The 12384-nt window shown below is 46.0% G+C and overlaps 1 protein-coding gene across 4 annotated transcripts in view; it reads right to left on the bottom strand.

Annotated features, from left to right (window-relative positions):
• The window catches only part of TMEM255A (transmembrane protein 255A), a 280465-nt gene that overhangs the window by 13389 nt on the left and 254692 nt on the right, over window positions 1-12384 (bottom strand). For 2 of the 4 annotated variants that reach the window (XM_085608098.1, XM_085608100.1), the window contains 2 exons: window positions 4200-4359; window positions 6-149 (listed from right to left, as the gene is read on the bottom strand). In XM_085608098.1, the coding sequence (XP_085464224.1) occupies window positions 6-149; window positions 4200-4359 (304 nt within the window). Of the gene's footprint in view, window positions 1-5; window positions 150-4199; window positions 4363-12384 lie in introns of all 4 variants that reach the window. The other 2 variants (XM_085608097.1, XM_085608099.1) reach the window with 1 other exon arrangement.

The following is a 12384-nucleotide window of genomic DNA, read 5'->3' on the forward strand; positions in this document are numbered from 1 at the left end:
CATACCTGCAAGTCATAGGCTGTGTACGGTGGCAGATGCGGAGTGCTGTGATAGTAGGTATTGTAGGCTGGCACTGGTGGGCTTGAATTGTATGATACTGTTGGTCGAGGAGTTTCCGTCGTACAACTAATTGTTGAAAGACCTGGTGCCTGAATGGTATATGAAACATGCATTAAAATTCTTGCATGCTAGATTATATTATGTTCACATTCTGTGATGTATACAAGCTAACATTTGCAGTATATGCATGCAGTCGTACAGGCCCCAGAGTCGGTTCCTGTTTCCTGCCCCAGAGTCGGTTCCTGTTTCCTGCAGCAAGACTGGCAATAAAGATATGACTTGAGAAAAAAATAGCATAATCCTTTATTCCTGCAATGGAAATGTGGGTAAATACAATCATCACAGAAGACAGCGCTTCCCTGGAAATCATGTGAATACAACCCATGGGATGGATATTGTGTACCTCCAATCCATATCTTAATCCAAAAAGGCCTGTGTGGAAGTTTTTCAAGCAGAAATTTCCCCTTAAAAAGAACATAATTTCTTCTTTAGCTGGATGTGGACAATCAAATATAGTTCAAGTGCCTGTGCATCCTACATCACTGCTGGCATGTCATTGTTCTACCGTATATCAAGACTAAACATCTGTTCCTGCAAGCACAAAGATAAAGGCCAATGAATATGGGCTTGCTCAGACCTACAGCATTTCGACGTGTGGCCACAGACTAATCACCCAAGCTATAAGGCTTCATAACACCCTCCAAGCCGAATTATTATTGGAGTCTTCATTCAGGAAATCTAAAAAAGGATAGAAAAGCATTCTTGGTTTCCTGAATCCACTATTCTATCTGCAGATATCGGTGTCTAAATATCTGTTTATGTATCATGTGATCTCATTCTCATACAGAAAAAGTGGGGAGACCAGAAAGCGGGGGAGAAAAAGAGACAATTGAATCTGTGTTACAACTTTTTTCAATTGCTACCCCTCTTTCCATTAAAGCCATAGCTCAAGTATGGCAAACCTATTAAGCACATAAATTGGGGTTATCATAAGGTTTCAGTGTCCTATGCAAGAAAGCTCAACTAACCCCGTCAAAAGGTGTTCTCCTCATTTGTGCTGACATGCATCATGGGTAGCATCCAATACTAAGTGAAGTATCATATGTCTTTCTGCATGTCCATGACTCACCTCTAGAAAGCATGGCTGAGAATCATGTATTCACTTACAGTCAAAATAATGAATTCACATTTTTGTAGGAAAATTGACCTACGCTTTGCAAAAAAGAAACTCCTTGCCGCGCCGGGTCCCGCATCAGAGCAGACCTGCCCCCTTGCCCTCAAAGTTATTGTCGTGGTACACTCCTCTCCACGATTCCGACAGGCAAGACATGCTGTAACAGCGGCTAATCACAGATTGCCCTGATACTTGAGACCGCGAAAGGCGGCGCACAGCTCACAGGGTTACTGTCCCAGATATACTGCAGACATCTGAAATAGGCCTTCCTGGACCCTGATTCCTAGACCGCTATGCGGCCATAACCTCTCAGCCTCCGAAATACACCGGACACCATCTGGTAGCTTAATTAAGCTGTTACAGCCCTTCTAATTCGTTATTACAGGCAAAATGCACACAGGCATACCATTGATAATGTCCTGATGATGATCCTATATCTTTTGTAAGGATCGAACCGCCGTCGACTTGTTGTGCGCCATATACACTTCTTTATTTAATACTCATTTTGTGTAATGGTGTCTCCACTATAACTTGTTTGTCATATCAAAATGTGCCCCATACAAACAATTTACTCTGCCTGAGCCTTTCTGTGCTCATGTTGTACGTCCTTCCCACTATGTTGGATACCAGTCTGTGTCCCACTTTAATTGTTTCTTGCTTTATTTTGTATATATTTAAGCAACTGCATATTAAAATAAACCCTGTCTGGCTGGACAGCTGTAAAATATAGTACTGATTGGTCTATATTTATTGTTTACTCACATTAACCCTTGTCTAGGGACCACTTTCTTTAGAAATAATTGATTACCCAAGGTCCCTGACCAATTGTATTTGGTTATCCCTTGTCTTTTATAACACGTATATCTATCAGAGGCACGTTCCTGTCCTTTTCCCTGCGCCGGGGCACAAAGGGCTGCCGTGCGCCAACGCAGGCACCTTTGCACCATCGTGCAAGGGTGCCTGCGTTGCAAGAATGATTATGTTTGAGCAGGAAGGGAAGCCTTCTTGCACAAAAACACTCTCTAGAGGCTTTTTCCTCTTTCTATGTGTGCTGAAAAATAAAGATATTCCTCCTGGTTGTGCCTGGGGAGGCATACGTTTTTAGCACTGCCTCAAAGCTACTTCTTGTAAATCTGGGCAGTGTCAAAAAGCCATGGATGTTGTTGGGAACACGCCCTGCAACACCCATTGCATACCCCTTTAACACAGTAAACTGTGTTAAAGGGAACGACATTTACTAGGCCACATTGAGCCAAAAAAAGTGGGTTAGTAGGTCCTGGTAAATATGGAGCAGGCTCCTGCGCCACGGAACATCACAAAAAGTAATGTTTCGGCAGCGCAAGGGGCCTCATTAATGAGGCCCAAAGTGCACAAGTGCAGCTGCACTTGGGTGTCACATTTGTGCACGTGGAACTGTACACTTGCTAATGTTTACACATGCACAAATGGCTTTGTAGTATGGCCGCAATACCAAAAACTTTGGCTAATGGGGGATGCGATGGTGGCCAAGAGGAATATTGCCTGGGTGTGGGGGGCAGCTCCGACGCCGAGCGTGGATCAGTGGAAAGCTGACTTGGATTGGTGCTGTATAGCCGAAAAAGTCATATATGAGGGCAGGGGCTGCCCCAAGAAGTGGGAGAAGGTGTGGAATAATTGGGCCACTCATAGGGGTTTGTAATGTAATGGAAAGGGAGGGGTGGGCGGGGGGCGGTATGACCACCAGATGGCGCAGGAACTTTCGTAACAGCCTGTATTGTACTGTCAGTCCGGGGATCCAGCAAATAGATTGCTCATGAAGAAGAACTGTATTATACAATGTTTTTTGCAACCCATGCTCTCTGATTACTGTACTGCACACTGCACTTTGTTTTAATATGTTCAATAAAAAGACTTGTTAAAAAAAAAAGAAATGCCTTTGTAAGTGAGTTGTTTGGCACTCACAACTAACTTCTGAACCATTAATTCCTGGAATTATGCAACTGTTACAGATTTCCAGGATTACTCCTTAAATTTTCTGTGAATTTCCAAAATGTCGAAATTTTCTGGTAATTGTGACGTAAACCTGCTGGAGAACATTTCTGAATTCTTGTCAGAATCTGGCATACTTGTCTAAAACACTAAAGGCCTGAATTAGGGTTTGGCAGGCAGTAGTCTCTCAGTCAGAATGTTGGAAGACATTATGTCTGCCACTATGTCAGCCTTCCAACCGCCCAATTTGGTGATCACCGATGGCCCAGCAGTGGTCTCTGTAGCTTCAGAGAAACTGGTTCCTCTGAAGGTATGAAAAGTTTTTTGGATAGCCATCTTCGGGTTTGAAGGTCGCCCACCAAACTTTATGGTTTTTAAAAACAAATACCTAATGACCCCGCACCCAGGAAGTTTTTGTACCCTGTTCGTGGCTGTAAGTTCTCTCAGAATCTCCATGTTTTTCCTGGAGGTGACGGACAGAAGACAAAAGCCATCACACCATCCGCTTTAAATAAGGTGGGTCGATCTCCTAACTTTACTTCGACAGCTCCAAATCTGTCAGGCCAGAGACTGGGGGAACTACTGTCAGAAAACCGATCATCCAATGAACTCAGAATTGCGATGGAGTGCCGTGCCCACCAAACTCTAAATCTAGCCCTAATTTTTTAAGGTTCGTTTTTAATTTTACAATGAAAACGGCATTTGAAAATTGGCAATTAGATTAAAATAATCACATTTATACAGCACAACTGTATGATAGGATGCTTCCAATAGAAGTAAGGAAGTTTCATAATATACCAATTTTACTTAAGTATACCCTATTTACATTTAAATACATGCACATTGTTTCCAGCATTATTAGAAATATTATGAATAGATGAATTTGGAAAAGGTGACCCATGTCAATCAGACACAACTTCATTTACTTCAAGTCATTAACTATTGTGCCGGATCAAATAAACAAATCTATTTTTTAAGACTGACTGAAGCCTCTTACCGCATCTGTAAATCCTCCAAGAACAGCAGCTGTGATGATTCCTAGGAATAATCCCACAATATTTAGGATTGTTGCTGACCACAGCAAATGGTAAAGATGTATGACATCCTGACAGTCATTCACATCAATATATTCATAATACTGGCTGGAACTTCCTGATCTGCTGGGTAAGAGGAAAAACAAAAGACAGAATTCAAATATAAACACAATTACAAATTGATATATCACACTACAACAGAAGCGGACAACCTTCCTTAGACTTCATAACACTTTGCTGAGGAAACAAAGCTTGTTTAGAGGTTTTGTGAACAGATGAATTAGGAATTTAGGATGTTTAGGAAACTCCATTCACCCATTTTGTAAATTCTGTGATCTTAAGTGTAACACTGTAATCCATTGATAATGTTTGGGAGTAGCACCACCTCATGGGTGGTAGCAGAATGAGTTGGTTGTAATAAGGCCAAGGACACGTGCACTTGCCTTCTTTTTGTCCCAACTCTTCCAACACCTGCTTCCCATGCATCTCTAGAAGTAGCTAACTGATGGAAAGATTTTAAAGTAGAGCATGTGCCATGGGATGGAAGTAGCAAGCATCATGGCTTCAGAGTACTGCCTATAGGAAACTGCTACAGACCCGGCTCTTCCAAGAAGCTCGCACCTGAGGACCATGCTCTCTCTGTACTTAGCAGCGCTGAGACGCTTCGGCATTTGAGCGCTATATAAAACCATATCCTATCCTATCCTATACATGATGAGTGACAGCATTCTAGTAAGCGTCCAGAATAAGAGTCAAAACTAAATGATTCAGTGTACTCGGCCCATGACTGGAGAACATGGACTAACAGGTGTACATCGGTGTCAGCGTATCGAGGGGCTCACAATCGGACCAGATTAAGGACTCATTAGCCCTAACTTCAATTTTATTGTCTACTTTTAGTCGTGACCCACATCATAGTATCAGGGTGGTTTCATGGAACACTGCAAGAAACCGATCTAAATTAACAAACCCTTATGGATATATTTTGTAAATCGCTATGATATTATCTGTTGCCAGGAGTCTTGGGCCACAGATCATTGCTGTTTAACTTCATTTTGTGTTCCAGCTATCCAGTCACCTGTAGACAGAGCAAAGGGTGGCCTGGTCACCCTGATTTCAGTGAAACTCACAACATTGGTGGTTAAGGAACTTCACCGCTGACCTATTGATCAATTAATACTTTTTAAGCCTCCTGAATTACATGAATTGCTATTGATTGATTTTTATTAAAATATTTTTGATGTAACCCATACCCAGCTTATTGATGACTTTGATGTGTATTTGTTGGCTTTCAGGATAAGCATAAAAATAGGTCCTGTTCCAATGGGTGGGCGACTTAAATAGATGTGTTTGTGATATGGACAATGATTCAATTTGTGGACTACTGGATATAGAAGGGAAGGAGATGACACATTTTAGGCATGCTCAATGTGAGGATGCATTACACATTGTAATACTGACTAAGAACCTGATGTTTGCAAATGACTGCCAGTTCTGCATTCTGTCCATCAATTCTTCTTTTTGCATTTGTCACCCCGAGTGGGACGGGTATGCCCAGACGTGGATCCCGTGCTCTCCACGCCACTGGAGTCAAGCTATCCTGGCTGATGAGGGGTGAAACCCCGAAACCGGTCCTGGGATGCTTGTTTCCAGTCCAGGGAGGACCTGGCCTGGCAGTTTGGTTTGGACTGTTCCCATGAGGCACAGGGTCAAGACTGATTTGCATATGGCTGGGTTCAAACTGGAATGGCATGGTGAGCAAAAACGATGGATTTAGGCCTAGATCGCTGTACTGGGGTGAATGTATGACATTGTTCTGCATTCTGTCCATCAATTGTTCTTTTTGTATTTGTCACCCCGAGTGGGACGGGTATGCCCAGACGTGAGTCCCGTGCTCTTCATGCCACTGGAATCGAGCTATCCTGGCTGATGAGGGGTGAAACCCCGAAACCGGTCCTAGGATGCTTGTTTCCAGTCCAGGGAGGGCCTGGCCTGGCAGTTCAGTCTGGACTGTTCCCATGAAGCACAGGGTCAAGACTGATTTTCACATGGCTGGATTCAAGCTGGATTGGCATGGTGAGCATAAAATGATGGATTTAGGCCCAGATCTCTGTACTGGAGTGAATGTATGACATTGTTCAGCATTCTGTCCAGCAATTGTTCTTTTTGCATTTGTCACCCCGAGTGGGACGAGTATGCCCAAACGTGGGTCCCATGCTCTCCATGCCACTGGAGTCAAGCTACCCTGGCTGCTGATGGGTAAAACCCCGAAACCGGTCCTAGGATGCTTGTTTCCAGTCCAGGGAGGACATGGCCTGGCAGTTCGGTCTGGACTGTTCCCATGAGGCACAGGGTCAAGACTCATTTGCATATGGCTGGGTTCAAACTGGAATTACATGGGGAGCAAGAAACAATGGATTTAGGCCCAGATCGCTGTACTGGGGTGAATGTATGACATTGTTCTGCATTCTGTTCATCAATTGTTCTCTTTGCATGACTACAAGTAGCCATACATGATTCTACCCCCTACATATAAGGGAAATGGAAATTGTAGTAATATTGATTTCATGTTTGTATCTTTGGATCTTGCTCCCATACTTATAGACTTTAAGTGGTTGCTAATTGTATTAGTGACCACAACCCATTTAATATACATCTCAAGCTCTATCTCCTGGAGCGTAGTAATCAGGTTGTGGGTGGGTAAATTGGGTATACATTGAGTAAAAGGGTTAGAGTCAAGTTGTAGGCAGTCGATAGAGAGCAATTCATATGATAGAGACAATCAATATTGTTAGACCTGGCACCATTGGCGTGGGTCTCCCTTCCATTTTTTCACTGTTGCCTCTCATGTTTTGCTATGTTTTTGCTGGCCTAGATGCTTTGGGCACTTTGCCACTGCTATTCAGTGCCAAAGTGCAAGTGCTCCCTATTGTAAGGTGTTGTAATGGATAAGTGACTCCATGATTGGCAATTTACATACTCGTCAGACCCTAGTACAGTGCACCATGTGTGCCCAGGGCCTGTAAATCAAATGCTGCTGGTGGGCTTGCAGCACTGGTTGTGCCACCCACAGAAGCAGCTTGTAAAATGTGGCTCAGGCCAGCCATTGCAGAGCCTGTGTGCAGTCTGGGACAGCCATGTCGACTTGGCAAGTGCACCCACTTGCCAGTCCCTAAACCTTCCCTTTTCTACATGTTAGTCACCCCTAAGGTAGGCCCAGTGTAACCCCATGGGCAGGGTGCATTGTATGTAAAAGGTAGGACATGCCCTGGTGTGTGTGGCATGTCCTGATAGTGAATTACAGCCAATTTCGTTTTTCACTATTGCAAGGCTACCTGTTCCCGTAGGCCAGAATGGGCAGTTTGATTATAACATCTTATAATCCTTACTGACCCAGGGAAGTAGGTAGAAATTCGAGTTTAGTACGCCTGAACTCAGAATGTTAAAAGACATCTTTTAGTGAGGGTGATTTTTACATTCTGTGTTTGAAAATACCACCTTTAGAAGGTAGGTATTTCTTGCTTAACCATCCAGCATGCCTCTGCTAGGTTTGTGTATTCCATGTCTGGTTTGTGAGTGACAGGGGGCTGGAGAGGGCTTTGGCTCCAGCAGTCCAATGGGTCAGGGCTGGGCTGAATAGGACCTGCATTGAATAGAGAGTGGGGGGGCGGAGATTTCCTTTCACTGACCTGAGCCCTTATAGAATAGAGAGTAGGGGAGGAGATTTCTTTCAGCTACCTGGGCCAGGTATGCTTTCAACAATGCTGTCTTCACCTCCTGCCAGGAAGCTGCACAGAACTGGTTCTGGCTGGGCACAGGCACCCTCTGCCTTCAGAGGACAAAGGATTTTGCAGTGTAAATATTGGGGCCCAGACCCCAAAACTTTAGATCACTTCTGGTAATCAAGACAAAACTTTGCTAAGGAGAAGAATCAAGAAAGCTGAAGGAGGAGACTGCCCCTGTGCTGTGCTATTTCTGGGGTTGGCCTGCAGGGGTTACTTTATTTGCCAAGATGAAGAGGACATTTGTGAACTTTTCATCATCTTGAAGAAGAATCTCCAAGGACTTGAAGTGAGCTTGCCTCCTGCCTGAAGTCTCAGGGATACAAGACTTCACCACCAGCTCCCCTGAATTCCCTTGCTGGGAATTCTACATGCAGAAAGGTGCCTACTGCTGTTTGGGCCCTCTGAGAAGACTGCGTGTCACTGGGAGATGGAAGCGCGACGCAACAAGGATAAGCGTGTCGCCGCTGGAGCAGTTGCTGTCGCACCGCTGAAGAATCATGCCGCCTCCACAACTGTTCACCGTCGCATCACTGACAAAGCATGTCGCATCCCAGGAGAAGCGTGTCGCCGCCACAGAGGTCGCCGTCGCATCACCGGAGAAGCGTGTCGCAGGGCCTGTCGTGGCTCAGAAGTTACCTACTTTGCCGCACGACCATCGGGCGTGCATGCATCGCATCCAACGATGTTGCATCGCATCAAAAATGCCAGTTTGTCGCATCGCATCGCACCGGATCGTCGCATTGCATCGATGCGCCATCTTGTCGCTTCGTAACCGGAACGCAGTAAGAAACTGACGCATCACCTCCTCTCCGGTAAGGAACCGACGCATCACCTCCCCTGCTCTGCAGTAAGGAACCGATGCATCACCTCCCCCGAAGCAAGGAACCGACGCATCACCTTCCCTGTGACCCTTTTGTTTGTATTGCGTGACGCATCCAAGGTACTTTGAGAGTAAAGTGTAGCATTTATCATCTACATTGAACTAAGCTATTTTCTACCATTTTAAAGACTTATTTTTGATTACAGTATTGTGGTTTTTTGTTGTTTGGTCTTGTGTTAAGTCTAGTAAAGATTACTTATCTTTCTAAACTGGTGTAGTGTCCATTTGTAGTGTTTTCACTGTATTACTGTATGTGTTTTACAAATGCTTTACACACTGCCTCCGAGATAAGCCTGTCTGCTCGTGCCAAGCTATCAAGGGGGTGAGCAGGGGTTATTTAGGAGTGTGGCCCCCTTACCCTAACTAGAAGCAAGGGTCCCTATTTGGACAAAGGCACCTACCTCTGCCAACTAGAGACCCCCAATTATAATAAATATGCAATTGCAGTGAGTTCCAGTCAAAAAGAAGAACCTCGGTCTGTCATAGAAGCATTCAACTCTTTGTGTTCCTCTGTTTTCTCCATGTTAGCCATGTACAAAGCTCCAAAGAGCAGACTGTTGCTCAGTTGGTTCAGCCTTGCTTGTGCTGCTGCTCATAAATATCTGAAATTGGCCTTATGTAAATACCAACTGTTGGGCCTGGTCCTCTCTGCAGTGTAATCTCAACATTTTTGCCTCGCCCCCTCCATTTTTGCTGAACTTATTTTTGTTGGCCTTTGGACGCTGTGCAATTTATCCCTGCTAACCAGTTTTAAAGTGCTTTTGCTCACTCCCGTTAAACATGGACACATTGGCTTATACCCAATTGGCATATTTAATTTACCTATAAATCCCTTCCAGAGTGGTATACCATTTACCCACGGCCTTTAAGTTAAATGCTACCAATGGGCCTGCAGCACTCATTGTTGCCATTGCAACTTGAAAGTAGTTTTAAACTGCCATGTCAACTTGGTATTAAGACCCCCTTGCTAAGCCCTAAACCCCCATTATATTACATATAACTCACCCCAAATGTATTGGATTATGATTTTATTTTTTATTTCGAGGTTCATTGGTTGGGAATGGTAGTAAATATGTTTTTTAAATATATTACTTATTAATAGTGATAACAAATATAATTTTATATGTTAATGTTTACATATGAATATATAGGTTTGTAGTTTTGGTTTGTGTTTATTTTACAAATCAAAAATAACTTGTTATTATTGAGTATTGATTGTGTATATTAAACTTTTGGTCTGTAGCCCCTTACAAAAAATGTTTTAGATTGCAGTGGAAATAGTCAAACTCAGGTCTGTACTCTCCAAAACCTTCCACAAATTGGTTTAGATTGGAGTGGGAATAGTAAATGTCACCCTTTTAGTGACCAACACCTTCCCCAAATTGTTTTAGACTGGAGTAGAATTTGTCCATGTAACCCTACCAACCCCAAATTGGTGTAGATTGGAGTAGGAATGGTAAATGTAACCCTTTTAGTGCCCAACACCTTGCCCAGATTGGTTTAGATTAGAGTGGCAACAGTAAATGTCACCCTTATAGTGTTTCACACCCTCCCCAATATGGTTTGGATTGGAGTGAGAATAGTAAATGTCACCCCTTCAGGGCCTGATAACGAGTTTGGCGGACCGGTTACTCCACTACAAACATGACGGATATCCCGTCCGCCGTATTACGAGTTCTATTATATCCAATGGAACATAATGGAACTTGTAATACAACAGATGGGATATCTGTCACGTTTGTGGTGAAGTGACCCATCTGCCAAACTCAAAATCAGGCCCTTAGAGTCCAACACTTTATTAAAAATGGTTTCCTTGAAGAAAGAGCACAGCGAAGTGCGGCCCGACGGACCGTTGGCAGCCGGGGAGTGGCGTAGGCCGCGCACGCCCGGAAGTGCCTGTACTCGGCGGCAGAGGATACGGCGAGTGCCCGAGCTGCTGACGGGCGCTGCAGGAAGATCACGGCCCGCGCCGGTACGCGCTCCCGGTGAGTGTCCCTGCGCCTCCCTCCCCCCCCCCCCATCGGGGGCCACCACAAGACGCTAACGGTACAGGTGCGCGCCTCAGGCCTCGAGGCGCGCACGGGAAGCGGAGGTGGGGGCGGAGTGCGGACTCGAACCCAGCTGATGCCGACACGATACAACTGAGCAGCGGGGAGCAGGGGAGCTCCGATTTGTGCACTCTGGGAGCCACCAGTGCGGAGAGAGGTCTGAAGGGCCATATCAGGAGCGCTGAATGTCTGGGGCCTGCGGGGCTCAATACCAATTAAAGACTATAGCAGGGCCATGGAAGGCTGAGAGGGAGACAAGTAAAGGCGGCTGGAGCCCCCCCGGCCTCAAAGGAGTGATTGAAGGTTAATCAGGCCTTAAAGCCCAGACTGACAGGGAGTGCGGCGAGGGTGCGGGCGTCACCTCCCCCAGCGAATTTAACGGCTGAAGCGCGGAGCGGCTGTTGGGGGGTAAAGCAGGACCAGGTGGTGTGGTGCCCCTGGAGCCGCGAAGCAACGTTCCTGGTCAGGTTTGAGCGACAAAGCGCCCCACCTACACGGGGTCAGCGGCGCGGCGGGAAAACCAACAGGCCACGCGTGGAGTGCGCTCCTGCGGCAGGCGGCGGCGACTGCCAGTCGGAGCTGCGTCCCGGTGGCAGAGATGGGGGGCTGGGGCCCGCGCACAAACTCGCAAGCCAAACTGGACAAGTAGGCCTATAATAAGACTGCTCCTGTGGAGCCTGACCGCAGGGACACCCTTCAAAAAGACTCCGAGCCGCCAGGGGCAACAATGGTGACGCTAGAAGATATCATGGAGGCCCTTACCAGGGTGCAATCAACGGTGGGCACCATCTCCACGGATGTTTCCTTCCTGAGAGCAGACTTCCAGAAAATGACCGCCAGGGTCACTGAGGTGGAGCAACTTACGAAATCGCTGTCGTGTGACACTGCTGCTTTACTCGGTAGGGTCACCCATCTAGAAGCAGAAAATCGGGTCCTGGCAGAGAAGTTGGACGATCAGGAAGGGCGGTCTCGACGCAACAATATACGAATCACGGGCATTCCAGAGAGCGACGGGCATTCGGCCATGGATCTCTATGTCGAGGAGCTCATAAAAGCCAAACTCCAGCCCAGAGGGCTTTCGCATTTCTTCTCTGTGGAAAGAGCACACAGGGTGCCAGGGGGCAAGCCCAAACCCAGAGCCCCCCCCAGGCCGGTCCTGGCCCGCATTTTCAATCATCGCGACAGAGATGTAATACTCCAAACGGCGATGGTGGCCCCCCCACTGCGAGTTCAGAATGTGGTGGTTTCCTTTTTTCCGGACTACACGGCAGCTGTGTCGAAACGCCGCAGGAGCTTCCTTGAAGTAAAGAAGGAACTTAGGCGTAGAGAGCTACCGTACTCCATGCTGTTCCCGGCAAAACTGCGCGTGGTAGCGGATGGAAAAACGTGGTTCTTTGAATCACCAGAAGAGGCCCACGACTGGCTTGAAGTATGG

Source organism: Triturus cristatus, chromosome 5_2 (assembly GCF_964204655.1).
Source record: "Triturus cristatus chromosome 5_2, aTriCri1.1, whole genome shotgun sequence".
Taxonomy (NCBI): Eukaryota; Metazoa; Chordata; class Amphibia; order Caudata; family Salamandridae; genus Triturus; species Triturus cristatus.